Raw genomic sequence first — 20684 nt, forward strand, 5'->3', positions numbered from 1 at the left:
CAAAGTACAGATTTCAAGTTATTTCACAAATCAGATGATCAAATGAAAATGGACATGAAAACACTAAGTAAATTATTATGTGTTTTTTAAAAGAGGTGCTGCTGTTTAAAAATAATTTACATGACAGAACTTGGCAAAGAGTAAACAAAATCATTAGTAATAAACCAGAAAATGTGAAAAACTAAGAAAAAGGTCCAACGAATTAAAAATAGAAAAATAGAACACATCTTTCATCAGATTTGAGATAAGGTATATTGTGTGCTTTTAAAAATATGCATAAAGCAGCTTTATATTGCACTTAAATGATTTGAGAAATCCAAAACATTTTCTCTTATAAATATATACTCTACAACTGGATGCAATATTTGGGCAACATAAAAGGATCCTGTAGAAATTTGTTGCTGCCAGAAATCTGGGATACAGGGTTAAAGATGGAGTGAATAAGGCATGGTAATGCTTTGTACAATTTATAGACAGCTCATATAAAAAAACAGCTATCAAATAGCATGACTATAAGGGATAGTAGTTTATGTGGAGGCTAGAGATGATGAACAAAAGGAAAACAGCAGCTTTAGATTAGTATTTTAGAAATAGTAAATCCATACTATTTTAAGTAAAAATGGATGATTTTATTATATAAACTTATGTTGGCAGAATACAGAAAAATTACTTCTCTTTTACCTTTACATATTTATTTTAAGTACTAAGCAAAATGCAACAGTTGGAAGAACTCATGACAAACTACCAAAAGGTATTCATTTGGCAAAATTATTCAAGTTACAAAATGCTAATTAAATAAATGCACTTCAAAATACATGAAGTGTAATACAAGTGTATGAAAGTAGTGATCTTAAATTATTGATTTCTTTACCAAAAACTAAACACAAACAAGAAGCACAAGAGAAATACTGTCAAGTTAGACAGAAAAGAATAAATCAAACATATTGTTTATTGGGATAATTAAACTAAATAATTTTTAAAGATAACCAAATAAGTAATTAGGATTCAAAAAAGAATAATGATATTCCAATACTATATATTTTTTTCTACCAATAAAAGAAGGAAGGATTTGTAGGCCAATTGAATGCTATAGACCCAGGTGCCTATAAGATCATTTGCACTGAGTTCTTCTTGGTATGTACATATGAACTTCACTGTTACTCAAAGGTGAGCAAACTTAGGCATTATGAAGGACAGGAAAACAACTATACCTGCAACAGGACAAAAAATTTACACATTAAAGTGGTCAAATGCATCTTTAGAATAAAACTAAAATAATCTGCTTACAAATAATTCTTTTGCACTTTAGTAAATCAGGGCAAAGATTTTACCCTAATGAAAAGGCAAATGGGAGGTCTCTGATAAGGTGACATCTTCATAGCTAAAAAAGAGATACCTATTAGAAAATTTGCATTCATATCTATAATCTCCATTGTAAAAAAACGAATCATTAAGTTCACAATTAAGCTATTTTAAAAATATAAGGTGATAAATGAATAATATGTCACATGAATCATATTGCCAAATCATTATATTCTATACGCATAAGTGCTATGAATAAATACACTCAATTCATTCTACAAGAGAAAGAATTGCAAGACTTAATTTCACATTTCAGAATTCCTGAGTCTTAGAGAAAATTAAGTACCAAAAACCAAACAAAATAAGCCTACTCTACAGTACGGCAAATAATACAAATCTGGGCATTAAGTTAACATTACTTATAGTTTTAAAGATGAAGACTATGGGAAAAATATATACGTACTTCAATGGAATTATAAACATGATTTTAAAGCTTGGTTTTTTAGAAAGGCGTTTTGATCAAACAAGGCCACCTGAGTGACATCTTTAATGATGGTAAGCCCACCACTTTAAAGGAGTAACATCTTTATCTCAAAGCCTAATTATGAATATAAAAAGAAAAAGAAGTTTATTTTAATAAAATGTTTTAGTAAGACTGCAATAGGACAGCCCTTTGATGGAAGACCTAAGGAGGGTAAAACCAATGTAATAAAATTAGAACTCAAGTTCTAATTTGAGCCACCACCCATTTAAATAATTTCCCTTTTGCTTTGCATATTACACAGTGAAACTAAAAAAGGTATCTTAAGAGCACTTCAGTCCCACAATGTAGGATTTAAGCTTGTGTGTATCGGTATAATTGATTCTTACAAAAATACATTCAAACAAAAGTTCATGTCTATTTTCTAACTAGCAAGGAAAAGGAAAGCAAAGTGGTCCCACCTAAAACAATTAGAAGAAAACAACAACAACACCGTTTATCCTTTCTGGAAAGACTACCAAAGCAAAGAATGTCCAATAATAATATACATTTAAAATTGCATACTTTTACTCATCTTTATAAGTAGCAAAGATGCTTACAACTCTTCATAGACTTTATAAATAAAGACACGAAGCAAAAAAATATTTGGATTATTTCTCTGTTCATAAGTACCCATAAAGAAAACAATGAAGAAAAACTAAAGTGCAGACCTATAGGCCATTCTGGGTATAATACATGATAAAGAGTTGCAGCCAAAATTGCATCTACATTTACACTTACCTATCCAGAAAATTATTCTTGCTTTTTAAAAAATGTGCAATTTAAAAACTAGTCAGTTTCTGTTTTGTTTTTTTGTGCTGTAATACAATTAGAACTTGCATCTGCCCACTAGCGAGGGGACTGCTAGACCTTGGACCGCACACTAGGCTCTGACAATCATACATTTCATTAGAATCATACAATATTGATTCCACCTCCAGAAAATGTTAGGGTCCTCTTGTTGTAGAATGAAGAGCCACTGATATTTGGTTGATTGCCTTTAACCAGAGAGGTTTTCAGTTCCATTTCGCAAGCTACAATAGCTGCATTCAATTCCACTTGAGCTCGATGAACTACATAAAACATGAGGCCTATACTTATAATAATCTGTGAATAAAAATAAAATATTACAGTTAACAATATTTTACATGGAAAAAGGGGAGAAATATATCCAATAAATATTTGTCTTAGAAATGTTACAAACAGGATGCTTGTCAAATACCGTTAGGTAAAATTTTTAAATAGTTTACACACAGTTGTCATTTATTCTTCCTTTGACTGCTGGGTGTGGAGGGCCAAAATCTACAGGGTAACCATTATATGGTATCCAGTTAACACAAGGCAACTATACATCCCTTTTAGTCCATATTAAATGATGTTTGTTTGATACAAGTCAAGCTTCTCTCTTTGTACCAAAAAGTTTCCTTCAAGGAATAAAAAAAATTTCTACAATAGAGGTAAAGCTGGCTAAACTTTATTAATGTAGTATTATTTCTGTGCACAATTATAAATGTCCATAGGTATTTTTAAGCCCACTTAGAGAGAAGCACTACCATTTGCAAATGACCTACCTGGTGCAGCCAAAATTAAAAATATTAAGAAGCACTTTAAAAAATGAAATGCCAGACTTCCCTGGTGGCTCAGTGGTTAAGAATCCACCTGCCAATGCAGGGGACACAGGTTCAAGCCCTGGTCTGGGAAGATCCCACTTGCCATGGCGCAACTAAGCCTGTGTGCCACAACTAGTGAGCCTGTGCTCTAGAGCCTGTGAGCCACAGCTACTGAGTCCGCATGCCACAACTACTGAAGCCTGTGTGCCTAGAGCCCATGCTCCACAACAAGAAAAGCCACCATATGAGAAGCCCACACACCGCAACAAAGAGTAGCCCCTGCTTGCCACAACTAGAGAAAGCCCGCGCACAGCAATGAAGACCCAACGCAGCCAAAAATAAATAAATTAATTTAAACAATTTTAAAAATTGAAATGCCAAGAAGCTTCAAAGGAAATTAACTAGAGATTGTGAACATGAAACTGTCTATACTTTTCAAAACAAAAACAAAGAAACATGGTGAGGGGAAAAATACCAGTCAAAGGGATAACTAGAAAAAGCATTAAACTGAAAATCAGGTTCTAGTCTTCTTTTAGCCACTCACTAGTGCTGTGATTTCAGGTAAGTCCCTTTAAGCCAGATGGGCTTCTCCCACTGTCCAAAAGTTGTGGTCCCTCTGTGCTTAAACATTCTACATACAATTCAGCGCAATGAATGTCTAAGCAATCTACATCTTTTAAATGGTATTTATTCCAAAGTTCATTTTAAAGTGGTTCTTTAGAGTTCATAGCAAATACTCTCAGTAGATATTGTTTAATGTCCCAGCAAGCTTTCAAAGGCTGCTCTAAGGATAGTGATCCTTAAATATAACACTGTTTCAATTAAGTCTACCTATAATTTTATGGGAGAAATATTCTAGATACAAGTGTTGAGGGAGGTAGGGGGAAGGGCAGGATACTGGGAGTAAGGTAGGTTGAGTAGATGGGGGAATCTGGAACTTGCACAAGGGAATCTGTACATTAAGTGAATACCCATTACTTAATACAATTCTAAGCAAATTAGTTATTTTATTTTATTTTTTATGGTATAGGAAACAAAGATATTCATTTTATTCATCCTTATTTAAAACATTTTCTTTTTTTAATATTTTAATTTTATTGGAATATAGTTGATTTACAATGTTGTGTTAGTTTTAGATGTATACCAAAGTGATTCAGGCTACCACATATAGGCTACCACATATAGGTGATATAGGCTATCACAGAATATTGAGTAGAGTTTCCTGTGCTATACAGTAGGTCCTTGTTGGTTATCTATCTTATATATAGTAGTGCACGTATGTTCACCCCAAGCTCCTGATTTATCCCTCCCTTGCCATTTTCCCTTTTGTAACCATAAATTTGTTTTTGATGTCTGTAAGTCTGTTTCTGTTTTGTAAATAAGTTCATTTGTATCTTTTTTAAAAATCAGATTCCACATATGAGTGATATCATATGATATTTGTCTTTCTCTGTCTGACTTACCTCACTTAGTATGATAATCTCTAGGTCCATCCATGTTGCTGCAAATGGCATTATTTCATTCTTTTTTATGGCTGAGTAGTTATTTCATTGTATATATGTACCACATCTTTTTTATCCATCCCTCTGTTGATGGACATTTGGGTTGCTTCCATGTCTTGGCTATTGTAAATAGTACTGCAATGAACATTGGGGTGCATGTATCATTTTGGATTACAGTTTTCTCCGGATATATGCCCAGGAGTGGGATTGTTAGAGAATATGGTAGTTCTATTTTAAGTTTTTTAAGAAAACTCCATACTGTTCTTCATAGTGGTTCTACCAATTTACATTCCCACCAACACTGTAAAAGGGTTCCCTTCAAATTAGTTATTATTTTTTTTGTGGTACGCGGGCCTCTTACTGCTGTGGCCCCTCCCACTGTGGAGCACAGGCTCTGGACACGGAGGCCCAGCGGCCACAGCTCACGGGCCCAGCCGCCCCGCAGCACGCGGGATCCTCCCGGACAGGGGCACAAACCAGTGCCCCCCGCATCGGCAGGCGGACTCCCAACCACTGCACCACCAGGGAAGCCCCAAATTAGTTATTTTAAACGTAGGCCTTTAAATCTTGTCTTTGTTCTCTAACATGTGAGCTCTCTTAAAAACACAAGATGTACTTATTGAACACCCTAAGTTTGATACTATGTGGATGGCGACACAATGTAAAGAGATGAAAAAAATGTTAACTGATTGGGGGAGGGTGTGGATGAGATGCTAAGTTCTGCTTAGGACATGCTGAATTTGAGGTGCCTATTAGATATCCAAAGCAATTGAGTGAATGGGTCTAAAGGTATGGAAAGAAGGCTAAGCTGAAGATGTGTATTAGGGAGTCCTTGCAATAAACATAACAGCAGCAACCACAGTAACTGGATTTACCAAGAAGTTTTCAGAGTGAGACTAAAAAGCTCTGGCTAGAATCTTGAGGAAGACCAAATTAGGGGTGAAAAGAGAAGGAGGTGCTGATAAATGAGCCAGGCAAAGAGCAAAAAAGATCAGGAGAGTGGTATCAAAGAAGCTAAGAGAAGAAGGTGTTTTTAAAAGGCATAGTCGCTTTGTTTCCTGGTGCGCGAGGAGAGGGGATTAAGAGCGCTACTTAAAAGAGCTCCAGAGACGGCCGCGAGTCGCGGCTAAAAGCGCAGACCCCAGAGACGGGCGTGGGACACTGGGGCTGCTGCTGCTGCTGCAAAGAGGCCTGTGTGCGAGCACAGGTCACTGTCCACGCCCCACTTCCAGGGAGCCTGTGAAGCCCGCCACTGCAGGGGTCCCGGGATCCAGGGATGGCTTCCCCGGGAGAGTGCACGGCGCGCCTCGGGCTGGTGCAACGTCACGCCAGCCTCTGCCGCCACAGGCTCGCCCCGCACTCTGTACCCCTCTCTCCCCACGGCCTGAGTGAGCCAGAGTCCCCAAAGTGGCTGCTCCTTTAACCTCGTCCTGTCTGAGCGAAGAAGAGACGCCCTCCGGCGACCTACATGCAGAGGCGGGGCCAAATCCAAAGCAGAGACCCGGGAGCTGTGAGAACAATGAAGAGAAAGGGAAATCTCTCCCAGCAGCCTCAGAAGCAGCGGATTAAAGCTCCACAATCAACTTGATACCCTGCATCTGTGGAATACATGAATAGACAACGAATCATCCCAAATTGAGGAGGTGGACTTTGAGAGCAAGATTTATGATTTTTTCCCCTTTTGCAATTTTTGTGAGTGTGTATGTGTATGATTCTGTGTGAGATTTTGTCTGTATAGCTTTGCTTTCACCATGTGTCCCAGGGTTCTATCTGTCCGTTTTTTTTCTAATTTTTTTCTTAATAATTATTTTTTATTTTAATAACTTTATTATATTTTATCATACTTTATTCTACTTGACTTTATATTCTTTCTTTCTTTTTTCCTTCCTTCCCTCCTTTCTCTCTTTCTTTCGGTCTTTCTACTTCTACTAATTCTTTCTTTCTACTTTTTCTCCTTTTTATTCTGAGCCGTGTGGATGAAAGGCTCTTGGTGCTACAGCCAGGAGTCAGTGCTGTGCCTCTGAGGTGGGAGACCCAACTTCAGGACACTGGTCAACAAGAGACCTCCCAGGTCCACATAATATCAAATGGCTAAAACCTCCCAGAGATCTCCATCTCAACACCAACACCCAGCTTCACTCAACGACCAGCAAGCTACAGTTCTTGGCACCCAATGCCAAACAACTAGCAAGACAGGAACACAACCCCACCCATTAGCAGAGAGGCTGCCTAAAATCATAATAAGTCCACAGACACCCCAAAACACACCACCAGACATGGACCTGCCCACCAGAAAGACAAGATCCAGCCTCATCCACCAGAACACAGGCACTAGTCCCCTCCACCAGGAAGTCTACACAACCCACTGAACCAACCTTAGCCACTGGCAACAGACACCAAAAGCAACAGGAACTATGAACCTGCAGCCTGCAAGAAGGAGACCCCAAACACAGTAATATAAGCAAAATGAGAAGACAGAAAAAACACACAGAAGGTGAAGGAGCAACATAAAAACCTACCAGACCTAACAAATGAAGAGGTAATAGGCAGTCTACCTGAAAAAGAATTCAGAATAATGATAGTAAAGATAATCCAAAATATTGGAAATAGAATCAACAAAATGCAAGCAACATTTAACAAGGACCTAGAAGAACTAAAGATGAAACAAGCAATGATGAACAACACAATAAATGAGATTAAAAGTACTCTAGATGGGATCAATAGCAGAATAACTGAGGCAGAAGAAAGGATAAGTGAGGTGGAAGATAAAATAGTGGAAATAACTAATGCAGAGCAGAATAAAGAAAGAAGAATGAAAAGAACTGAGGACAGTCTCAAAGACCTCTGGGACAACATTAAAAGCACCAACATTCGAATTAAAGGGGTTCCAGAAGAAGAATAGAAAAAGAAAGGGACTGAGAAAATATTTGAAGAGATTATAGTTGAAAACTTCCCTAATATGGGAAAGGAAATAGTTAATCAAGTCCAGGAGGCACAGAGAGTCCCATACAGAATAAATCCAAGGAGAAATACGGCAAGACACATATTAATCAAACTGTTAAAAATTAAATACAAAGAAATCATATTAAAAGCAGCAAGGGAAAAACAACAAATAACACACAAGGGAATCCCCATCAGGTTAACAGCTGATCTTTCAGCAGAAACTCTACAAGCGAGAAGGGAGTGGCAGGACATAATTAAAGTGATGAAGGAGAAAAACCTGCAACCAAGATTACTCTACCCAGCAAGGATCTCATTCAGATTTGATGGAGAAATTAAAACCTTTACAGACAAGCAAAAGCTGAGAGAGTTCAGCACCACCAAACCAGCTTTACAACAAATGCTAAAGGAACTTCTCTAGGCAAGAAACACAACAGAAGGAATATACATACAATAACGAACCCAAAACAAGTAAGAAAATGGGAATAGGAACATACATATCGATAATCACCTTAAATGTAAATGGACTAAATGCTCCCACCAAAAGACACAGATTGGCTGAATGGATACAAAAACAAGACCCATATATATGCTGTCTACAAGACACCCACTTCAGACCTAGAGACACATACAGATTGAAAGTAAGGGGATGGAAAAAGATATTTCATGCAAATGGAAACCTAAAGAAAGCTGGAGTAGCAATTCTTATATCAGACAAAATAGACTTTAAAATAAAGACTACTAGAAGAGACAAAGAAGGACACTACATAATGATCAAGGGATCGATCCAAGAAGAAGATATAACAATTGTAAATATTTATGCACCCAACATAGGAGCACCTCAGTACATAAGGCAAATACTAACAGCCATAAAAGGGGAAATCGACAGTAACACACTCATAGTAGGGGACTTTAACACCCCACTTTCACCAATGGACAGATCATCCAAAATGAAAATAAATAAGGAAACACAAGCTTTAAATGATACATTAAACAAGATGGACTTAATTGATATTATAGGACATTCCATCCAAAAACAACAGAATACACATTTTTCTCAAGTGCTCATGGAACATTCTCCAGGATAGATTATATCTTGGGTCACAAATCAAGTCTTGATAAATTTATGAAAATTGAAATTGTATCAAGTATCTTTTCCGACCACAATGCTATGAGACTAGATATCAATTACAGGAAAAGATCTGTAAAAAATACAAACACATGGAGGCTAAACAATACACTACTCAATAACGAAGTGATCACTGAAGAAATCAAAGAGGAAATAAAAAAATATCAAGAAACAAATGACAATGGAGACATGACGACCCAAAACCTATGGGATGCAGCAAAAGCAGTTCTAAGGGGGAAGTTTACAGCAATACAATCCCACCTTAAGAAACAGGAAACATCTCGAGTAAACAATCTGACCCTGCACCTAAAGCAATTAGAGAAAGAAGAACAAAAAAACCCCAAAGTTAGCAGAAGGAAAGAAACCATAAAGATCAGATCAGAAATAAATGAAAAAGAAATGAAGGAAACGATAGCAAAGATCAATAAAACTAAAAGCTGGTTCTTTGACAAGATAAACAAAATTGATAAACCATTAGCCAGACTCATCAAGAAAAAAAGGGAGAAGACTCAAATCAACAGAATTAGACATGAAAAAGGAGAATTAACAACTGACACTGCAGAAATACAAAAGATCATGAGAGATTACTACAAGCAACTCTATGCCAATAAAATGGCCAACCTGGAAGAAATGGACAAATTCTTAGAAATGCACAACCTGCCAAGACTGAATCAGGAAGAAATAGAAAATATGAAGAGACCAATCACAAGCACTGAAATTGAAACTGTGATAAAAAATCTTCCAACAAACAAAAGCCCAGCACCAGATGGCTTCACAGGCGAATTCTATCAAACATTTAGAGAAGAGCTAACACCTATCCTTCTCAAACTCTTCCAAAATATAGCAGAGGGAGGAGCACTCCCAAACTCATTCTACGAGGCCACCATCACCTTGATACCAAAACCAGGCGAGGATGTCACAAAGAAAGAAAACTACAGGCCAATATCACTGATGAACATAGATGCAAAAATCCTCAACAAAATACTAGCAAACAGAATCCAACAGCACATTAAAAGGATCATACACCATGATCAAGTGGGGTTTATTCCAGGAATGCAAGGATTCTTCAATATACACAAATCAATCAATGTGCTACACCATATTAACAAATTGAAGAAGAAAAACCGTATGATCATCTCAATAGATGCAGAGAAAGCTTTTGACAAAATTCAACATCCATTTATGATAAAAACCCTGCAGAAAGTAGGCATAGAGGGAACTTTCCTCAACATAATAAAGGCCATATATGACAAAACCACAGCCAACATCGTCCTCAATGGTGAAAAACTGAAACCATTTCCACTAAGATCAGGAACAAGACAAGGCTGCCCACGCTCACCAGTCTTATTCAACTTAGTTTTGGAAGTTTTAGCCACAGCAATCAGAGAAGAAAAGGAAATAAAAGGAATCCAAATTGGAAAAGAAAGAAGTAAAGCTGCCACTGTTTGCAGATGACATGATACTATACATAGAGAATCCTAAAGATGTTACCAGAAAACTACTAGAGGTAATCAATGAATTTGGTAAAGTAGCAGGATACAAAATTAATGCACAGAAATCTCTGGCATTCCTGTACACTAATGATGAAAAATCTGAAAGTGAAATCAAGAAAACACTCCCATTTACCATTGCAACAAAAAGAATAAAATATCTAGGAATAAACCTACTTAAGGAGACAAAAGACCTGTATGCAGAAAATTATAAGACACTGATGAAAGAAATTAAAGATGATACAAATAGATGGAGAGTTATACCATGCTCCTGGATTGGAAGAATTAATATTGTGAAAATGACTCTACTACCCAAAGCAATCTACAGATTCAATGCAATCCCTATCAAACTACCACTGGCAGTTTTCACAGAACTAGAACAAAAAATTTCAAAATATTTTTGGAAAAACAAAAGACCCCGAATAGCCAAAGCAATCTTGAGAACGAAAAATGGAGCTGGAGGAATCAGGCTCCCTGACTTCAGACTATACTACAAAGCTACAGTAATCAAGACAGTGTGGTACTGGCACAAAAACAGAAAGATAGATCAATGGAACAGGATAGAAAGCCCAGAGATAAACCCACGCACATATGGTCAACTTATCTTTGATAAAGGAGGCAAGAATGTACAGTGGAGAAAGGACAGCCTCTTCAATAAGTGGTGCTGGGAAAACTGGACAGGGACATGTAAAAGTATGAGATTAGATCATTCCCTAAAACCATACACAAAAATAAGCTCAAAGTGGATTAAAAACCTAAATGTAAGGCCAGAAACTATCAAACTCTTAGAGGAAAACATAGGCAGAACACTCTATGACATAAATCACAGCAAGAGCCTTTTGGACCCACCTCCTAGAGAAATGGAAATAAAAACAAAGATAAACAAATGGGACCTAATGAAACTTCAAAGCTTTTGCACAGCAAAGGAAACCATAAACAAGACCAAAAGAGAACCCTCAGAATGGGAGAAAATATTTGCAAATGAAGCAACTGACAAAGGATTAATCTCCAAAATTTATAAGCAGCACATGCAGCTCAATAATGAAAAAAACAAACAACCCAATCCAAAAATGGGCAGAAGACTTAAATAGGCATTTCTCCAAAGAAGATATACAGACTGTCAACAAACACATGAAAGAATGCTCAACATCATTAATCATTAGAGAAATGCAAATCAAAACTACAATGAGATATCATCTCACACCAGTCAGAATGGCCATCATTAAAAAATCTAGAAACAATAAATGCTGGAGAGGGTGTGGAGAAAAGGGAACACTCTTGCACTTCTGGTGGGAATGTGATTTGGTACAGGCACTATGGAGAACAGTATGGAGGTTCCTTGAAGAACTACAAATAGAACTACCACATGACCCAGCAATCCCACTACTGGGCATATACCCTGAGAAAACTATAATTCAAAAAGAATCATGTACCAAAATGTTCATTGCAGCTCTATTTACAATAGCCCAGAGACGGAAACAACCTAAGTGTCCATCATCGGATGAATGGATAAAGAAGATGCGGCACATATATATAATGGAATATTACTCAGCCATAAAAAGAAACGAAACTGAGCTATTTGTAATGAGGTGGATAGACCTAGAGTCTGTCATACAGAGTGAAGTAAGTCAGAAAGAGAAAGACAAATACCATATGCTAACACATATATATGGAATTTAAGAAAAAAAATGTCATGAAAAACCTAGGGGTAAAACAGGAATAAAGACACAGACCTACTTGAGAATGGACTTGAGGATACGGGGAGGGGGAAGAGTAAGCTGTGACAAAGTGAGAGAGAGGCCTGGACATATATACAGTACCAAACGTAAGGTAGATAGCTAGTGGGAAGCAGCCGCATAGCACAGGGAGATCAGCTCGGTGCTTTGTGACCGCCTGGAGGGGTGGGATGGGGATGGTGGGAGGGAGGGAGATGCAAGAGGGAAGGGATATGGGAATAGATGTATATGTATAACTGATTCACTTTGTTATAAAGCAGAAACTAACACACCATTGTGAAGCAATTATACTCCAATAAAGTTGTAAAAAAAAAAAAGAAACTCAAAAACAAAAGTAAAAAAAAAATAAATAAAAGGCATAGTCAACAGAATCTTCGGTTGCTAAGATGAGAACTGGAAAGTGTATCTGATTTAGAGAAGGTTAGTGATGACAGCTTGAGGGAAGAATTTGGTGAGCCCACAGAAAATAAGTTTAGAACCACTGAAAAAGTCTTTCTAATCCCAACAAGGCTGAATGGGCTACATCTTAACATGGGATTTTCCCCCAGATGGCATTCTGCAGCTCAGGGCCTAGCAATGTGTACTGACTCTTCCCAACAGCCCAGTGAAGTAAACAAAACAAAAAAACAAAAAACTTTCTAAAAAGTTTCCCTATTAAAACAAAAGAATAAAAAAAAAATAAAAACAAAGGAATCAAACACAAGTAGAAAGACAAGCTTTAAAGAGGAAAGCATACAGAAAGTGATTTCTTCCACTGTCGACTGAAAAGCAGGCCAAGGGTAGGAGCAGAACATAAGATGGTTAGTACGTGTCTTAGTTGGAAATTGAGGGGTTTCCCATTTAAAGGCTTTTGATTTTTCTGTTAAGCAAGAGAGGTAATCTGTTGAGAATGAAGAAGGAAGCCAGGAGAGGAGGAAAAAACTGTGAGGAGGGTGAGGGTAAGTTTGAAATAGTCATTGAGGAAAATGGGGGAACGGGAAGACAAAGGAAACAGAATATAGGGCAGTGTTGAGAAACTAGCTGAAGATGTGCAACCATGAATTAAATATCACCAATTTGCTTGGTTGTATGACCTCCCCAAAAGAGCAGGTGCAAAGCAGATCAAAACCTGCATTTATCTAGGATTGGGGTTTTGGCTGATGAGTACACACAAAAATATATGGGAAAGATTAACTGAACTGACAAACCATGGAATCTAAGTTGGATTTCAGTACAGTAAATAGTTGTGTCTTCCTCTGAACATCTGTTTGGTATTTCTTTGATTTTACAGACACTGAGGACTCTATTTAGGTGGCTACAGTGGGAGGCAAATTTGTGGCTCATTTCTAGTGAATATGAGGAACCTCATGTTATTTACTCTGCTAACTTTAACCTAAGCTTCATCCTTTTTTCCTATGCTAATCTTCTCCTTCAAGATGACTTCTTTCTCCTCTCTTTTTATTCTCCTGTATATCTTTTGTAAGCTAAATTAAATCCTCCCTGAAACAAATTACAAGTAACATCATCAATATATCCAATCAAGGCATAAACATGCCTTCACTTTTTTGTTGTTGTGGTGGTTGTTTTTTGTAAATGTCTGGGCTAAGAAACATTTACCTTTTTCCCCCTGTTTTGTATCCTAAGTTTAAATAATTTGCCAATTCAAGCAAAGGGGTAAGAAATCTCTTAGAAAAAAAGAACATCCTGTATTTTAAGAAATACCACTGACAAATGCATGAACTAGTTTGCTCTATTACATTCCATTGATTATAGTTGAGTAATTTACTAAGATGTATAGAAATATAAAGTATCAAATAGTGAATATCTTCTGAAAACTACTAATAATGAGGAATTCTAATTACAATGTCAAGAAAAAAAGACGTTTCAAATTGTTTTCAGGAAACTTGAAAAACATAAAATATGCTTAAATATACTAAAAAAAATCAATCTGAGAATGTAGTGTACATCAGAATCTTAGAGTACCTTGGGATGATTATAAACATAAATTATTAACATAGATACTATGTAACACATAGAAAGTTTAGTATGTGATTGGCATGCTACATTAATAAAAATAAACCAACTGTAATGAAAACTCTAAACCTATAGCAGGTTATCTTAAAAAAATGTAGCTCTGAAGAAAAAATAGTAAAGAAAAATAAAAACTGACTTCCTGAGTATCAAAAATATTACAAAATTTTTGTTAAAGCAAGCCCTTTCACTGACAAGCTTTATTTATAGTTTAATGTAAATATTCCTGGGCTTACTTTGTTTACTAAACTTGTACTGCATAAGCACAAAGAAAATTAACTCTGGCTTTATTTATCGTAGTATTTTTAATACAATATAGTACCTCAATAAATTGAGAATACCACTAACAGTAAATTTGCAATGTGACACCATATATTCAATAACAGTATAAATTAAAACTTACAAGTCAAGGGACCAGTAAGTTAAGTCAGCTATCTCACTAGTATTATCTGCTCAGTAGACCATTGGTTATGAGCATGGTCTCTAGAACCAACTGCCTTTGTTCAAATTCTGATTCTACCCCTTGCAGCTCTGACATTAGACAAATTATTATTCAGTGGTGTGCGAGTAAACTAGCTCTTAGGGATCAGAGGTGGGAAGCTTGACTTAGAGCACTTGCCATTTTCCATAACTGTGGATACCTCCGTCATGACCAATTTCAAGCTACCAGTGTGACCTCACTGAATGTACAATTGGCTCGAGATAATAGACAATAAAATTATATGCCTACTAAGGTTTTGGTAGGCATTAAATGAGCTTAAATATATGGCATATAAAGCATTCAATAAATGTTAGTGACCATCATCAGCACCATCTTACTAAATCATCAAAAATTATGGTGATTTTATATTTTGGTAAATCTCAGGAATGAAATGTATCACAAGCAAATGAATTTTTAACTCTTCCTGCATGTTATTTAAGGCACTGAATAAGTCTGCCTACATAGCAGGATTTTCCTGTTTTATTAATCTCTTATATTGAATTGTATGTACCCCAAACTATGCTATAATCTGCATGGTAGTAATAATCTATTATACAAATATTATTTGAACTTGTAATGGAATACTTCTATACCTTTTATAAAGCAATACTTTCTAAAAAAATTTTTGTTCACATCAAATTGTACTAGAAAGAAATTTACATTGCCAGTATAATAATCTAAAAAATACCAGTAGAAGAGTTCAATACCTTCAAAATTTGAAGGTAAAGTAACTAAGATAAAAACCCAACCCCACCAAATCTCACTATCTTTAGAAATGTAGTATTAACACTTCATACAAACTCAAAATAGAATATTTGATTTAGTCATGACTTTGAAAATAATCACTGCAAAAAGAACCCTATTTTTGTCATTCCTTTTTTTGTGTTTAAGAGAATTTCCAATAAGTGTCAATTCAGTTCTATATATTTCCATATATCCACACAATTAAAAATGTAAATGTTGTCAAAATATGAAGTAGTATTGAAAGAACAAGAAAAGGTGTAAAAAGGAAAAAAAATCTTCTTAAATTATTTTCAGTGAAATTTCTTAGATTTAAATCAGTAATGTCATACAAAAAGGAAACAAACAAAAAAAGACAAGCCTTGGCCTTAAACTCACCTGTAAACAAAAAACAAAATATCCACTAACACTTTGTTCTGCAATGACATCTTCCATGGTCCTCAGGGTGGTACCCAAATAAGAATTCAGGAGCTGGGTAGGAAGCAGTCCAACCGAAGATGCCATCAGATAGTTGGGTAAGGAGAGATCGGTAATCTAGAAGAGCAGATTAAATGGAATGATTCATTACAACATAAAATTTCAACTTCACATAAAACTGTGGTACAAGTCTTGCTAGCAGTTTTCCCTTGGAGTAGAGGAAGCTGAACTACTTTTCAAAGCATTCTGGTTTTTAAAAATGATTATAAAGGGAATACATACAGAATGTAAAAGATTTAGAATGAAATAAAAGTTTAAAGAAAAATTTTAATATTCTATTATTCTGCCATTGAAAGCTAACATTTGTGACTATTGCTTTTTCCTTACACGTAAATAAAATGTGCGCACACACAGATCACTCTGTCAAAACAGTGTTTTAAGTCTTCCTCATGTCATTTAAATATTCTTCATAAGCATACTTAAATGGCAATGTGGTCACTGGGCTTTGAAGCCAGGTAACTCTAGAACGACACTTAAAGGCTGAGTCTTTGAATATCAGTTTTTTTCATTTGTAAAATGAGGATAATAACCACTACCTTACATGGTTGTTGTTAGGATCAGAAATATTTGTAAATATCTTAACAAATGCCTAGCACATGACTGACACTCAAAAAGGTAGAAATTATTATTATACAATTACACTATTGGGTTGGCGAAAAGGTTCATTCATTTTTTTTCCCATAAGATGGCTCTAGTAGCACTTAGATGTCTTTAACTTCATTCGAAACAATTTTGTTAGATTGTATTGTGACAGCTGTCATATCGGTGTGCATTTAAAAAATAACTTATCAAAATTGAATTTTTGTGTAGCCATTTTATTATTAAAGATGGAAGAAAAAAAGCAACACTTTCGGCATATTATGCTTTATTATTTCAGGAAAGGTAAAAACACAACTGAAACGCAAAAAAAAAAGATTTATGCAGTGTATGGAGAAGGTGCTGTGACTGAACAGTGGTTTGTAAAGTTTCGTGCTGGAGATTTCTTGCTGAACGATGCTCCACGGTCAGGTAGACCAGGTAAGTTGATAGCGATCAAATCGAGACATTAATTGAGAACAAGCAACGTTAAACCACAAGGGAGATAGCCAGCATACTCAAAATATACAAATCAAGCGTTGAAAATCATTTGCACCAGTTTGGTTATGTTAATCGCATTGATGTTTGGGTTCCTTGTAAGTTAAGCAGAAAAAAAACCCTTCTTGATGGTATTTTCACATGCGATTCTCTACTTAAACGTAACAAAAACATTCTGCTTTTAAAACAAATTGTGATGGGCAATGAAAAGTGGATACTGTACAATAATATGGAATGGAAGCGATCGTGAGGCAAGCAAAACCACACCAACCACACCAAAGGCTGGTCTTCATCCAAAGAAGGTCATGCTGTGCATATGTTGGGATTGGAAGGGAGTCCTCTATTATGAGCTCCTGGAAAACAAAACGATTAATTCCAACGAGTACTGCTCCCAAGTAGACCAACTGAAAGCAGCACTCGATGAAAACCGTCCGGAATTGGTCAACAAAAAAACGCGTAATCTTCCATCAGGATAACACAAGACTGCATGTTTCTTTGATGACCAGGCAAAAACTGTTACAGCTTGGCTGGGAAGTTCTGATTCACCCACCATATTCACCAGACACTGTACCTTCGGATTTCCATTTATTTAAGTCTTTAAAAAATTCTCTTAATGGAAAAAAGTTCAATTTCCTGGAAGAATGTAAAAGGCACCTGGAACAGTTCTTTGCTCAGAAAAAGTTTTGGAAAGATGGAATTATGAAGTTGCCTGAAAATGGCAGAAGGTAGTGGAACAAAACAGTGAATACGCTGTTCAACAAAGTTCTCAGTGAAAATTAAAAATGTATATTTTATTGTTACTTAAAAACCAAAGGAACTTTTTGGCCAACCCAATAACACTGTGTGGATGTAGCACAATTTAACCATTCTTTTGCTGTAGAACATCTAAAATTGTTTCTTTCTTTCTTTGTGTATATGTGATTATGTATTTTTTTTGCTATTATAAATTTTTTAAACCTATATGAAAACCTTTGTATATTAACCTCTGTGGGAGAACAGTGTCTAAAATATTCCCAATAAATCCATCTCGTAGTATTCATGCCCTTGTGTGATCCTCTCCCCTGGAGTGTGGGCTGGACCTAGTGCTTTCTTCTAGCAAACAGACTGCACAGCATAAGCGATGAGATATTAGTTCCAAGATTAGGTTACAAAAAAAACAGGATTTCCATCTCTCCCTCAAGAAGTTAAGTTACCATGTTGTAAGCAGCTCTATGGAGAGGTCCTTGCTGTACCAAGGAATTGATGTCTTCAGCCAACAGCTAGCAAATACCTGAGACCTGCCAACAGCCACCAGAGTAAGCCTGGAAGCAGATTCTCCCCCAGTGGAGCCGTAAGATGGCTGCACCTCTGGTCGGCATCTTGATTGTAGTACTGAGAGAGAACCTGAAGTAGAGGCACCTAGCTATGCTGTACAGGAATTCCCAACCCACAGAAACTGTGAGATAATAAATGTTTATTAAGCCATTCAGTTTTGGAGTGATTGTTGCACAGCAAGAAATGACTAATATGCAACTCCATTATTTTAGGAAAGATCATTCGGAATGGAATTACTGGATCAAACAGTAAAAACTGTCTTCCCAAAAGGTTCACAGTTTTACATACCTATCAGTAAGTAATGTATATGTGTGTCCATTTCATCATACTCTTACCAAATTTAAGTTTTAAATTTCAATCTTTCTTAGTTTGATAGGGGTAAAAATAATGTTTGATCATTGTTTAATCTGTACTATTTTAATTTATATTTACATTAGTTTTAAATATACATTTTTCTATCTGTACTTCTTTAGGGCTTTATTTGTTCACATTTGCTAATGTTCATTGAAATGTTAAGTGTTTTCTTATTTATTCATGATATTTATTCCTTTTATAGCAAGGGCAACTTTTTGTCCATTATATGTGGTAAATATTTTCCTTTAAAGTGTCTCTTTAATTTTATGTTTTGATATTCAAATGTTTCTAAATTTATACATATATTATTTATATATATTATTAATTGTTTCCTCTGATTTCCCATTGCTTTTAGCTTTAGAACATCTTTTCAGAGCCCATTGTTAATTTCTGCCTATCTTTCTTTTCTTATTATATTTTCCTTTTTAATATTTACCACTTATTCCTTCTGTAATTTATTTGAAGTAAAGGTGAGGATTCCTTATTCCTCCCTTTCCCCAGTAGCCAATTTTCCTAGCATTATTTATTGAATAATCAATAACTTCTCCAGCAACTTATGATGTTTACTTTATTATAAATGAAGTTACTATATATAAAGGGGTCTATTTGGGGCTCTAATACTGTCCACTGATATCTTAAACCTTGTGTTGAAACCAAATTATTGTAAAGCCTATCAGTTTAATATGAGGAATTTCCCATCCTTCAAACCCCTATTATTACTCTTCTTTTTAGAATTTGCATAACCTTTTTACCTATTCATTTTTACAGATACATTTTAGGATCACTCTGTCACTCAAAAAACTTAGTAAATATTATACTAGGATTAAGGTAAATTTATAAGTTAATCTGGACAGAGATGCAATCTCCAGAATATTCAGTCCTCTTATCAAGAAATGTTTTTATAATTACTTAAAAATCCTCCATATTTCTTACTAAAGTTTGGTGGTTTTATTCACATGTATCAGTTATTTCTTATTAGTTTATTTCTAAGCATTTTGTGTTATAGTTGTTGCTGCTACTGCCATTAATTTTGAGAATAACTTTTCCACATCCTTATCTGGGTATTACTGTTATATAAGAAAACTAGTGGCTATTTTATTAAATTTCATTTTTATTAATTTTAAGATCTGGTATTTTAATCAGCTACAGGTTACTCTATAACTACAATCTAACCTAATAATTATGTAAATCATGTTTTCAATAAAGATACATTTATCTCTACTCATAGATGATTAATTGGAGATATACCACTGCTGGTTTAGAAAGAATACTGCAGTGACTGGTTGTTAAAGATTCACCTAAACAATTACTGGCTCAAAGACTGCTCTATGCAAGATGCTCTGGTAGGTGCCTGCAAGAGGCAGTACGACACAACTTTTACCTTGAAGAATTTACACACTGACAAGTACACACACTACTTCAGAAACAGGCAGAAAGGGAGCCTTGAGAAGAACTACACAGAAAGTATTAAAGAATAAACAGGGATTAAAATCTCTGTAGGAGTGGGGGACCAAAGGGCAATATTGTGGAATAAGAGGAATTTGAAATGAACTCCACAAGCTAATATGAGTTTGGCAGGCAAAGATAGGTGGGATGAGGAAGTTAAGGTGTTTCAAGAAGAGAATGAATAAGGACAATGTGGTAGGGAACATATAGGATGTATTAGTAAAGTTAGCAGTACAGTTTGGATTATTTATAGGGCAAGGGAATCCTGTCAAATAAAGACAGGGCAAGTATTCAGGGTGATACTTGTTACAGGCCTTGGGTTAAAGGAGAATGAGTTTGTACTCAGTAGAAAAGCTCTGGGGAGTCTAATCAAAGAATGACATGAATGGGGCTAAGTATTAGGAAGGTTCCTCTATCAGTCTGGAGCACTTACAGGAATGGAAAACTTTCTTTAGAACTAAACATGTCAAATGTATAAAATAAATAAATATGACAAAAATGAATCATAAAAATTATTACACTCCAGTTAATAATGACATTATATGTTATGGAAGTTAT

General features: G+C 35.7%; 1 protein-coding gene across 1 annotated transcript in view; it reads right to left on the bottom strand.

Moving 5' to 3' along the window:
• Window positions 1–842: 842 nt before the first annotated feature.
• TMEM64 (transmembrane protein 64) overlaps window positions 843–20684 on the bottom strand; it is a 32976-nt gene continuing 13134 nt past the window's right edge. Inside the window, exons 2-3 of the mRNA XM_060115846.1 lie at window positions 15840–15995; window positions 843–2929 (exon numbers count right to left, since the gene is read on the bottom strand). Coding sequence (XP_059971829.1) covers window positions 2738–2929; window positions 15840–15995 — 348 coding nt within the window. The 3' untranslated portion in view covers window positions 843–2737. The remainder of the gene's footprint in view (window positions 2930–15839; window positions 15996–20684) is intronic.

Source organism: Mesoplodon densirostris, chromosome 13, assembly GCF_025265405.1.
Source record: "Mesoplodon densirostris isolate mMesDen1 chromosome 13, mMesDen1 primary haplotype, whole genome shotgun sequence".
NCBI lineage: Eukaryota > Metazoa > Chordata > Mammalia > Artiodactyla > Ziphiidae > Mesoplodon > Mesoplodon densirostris.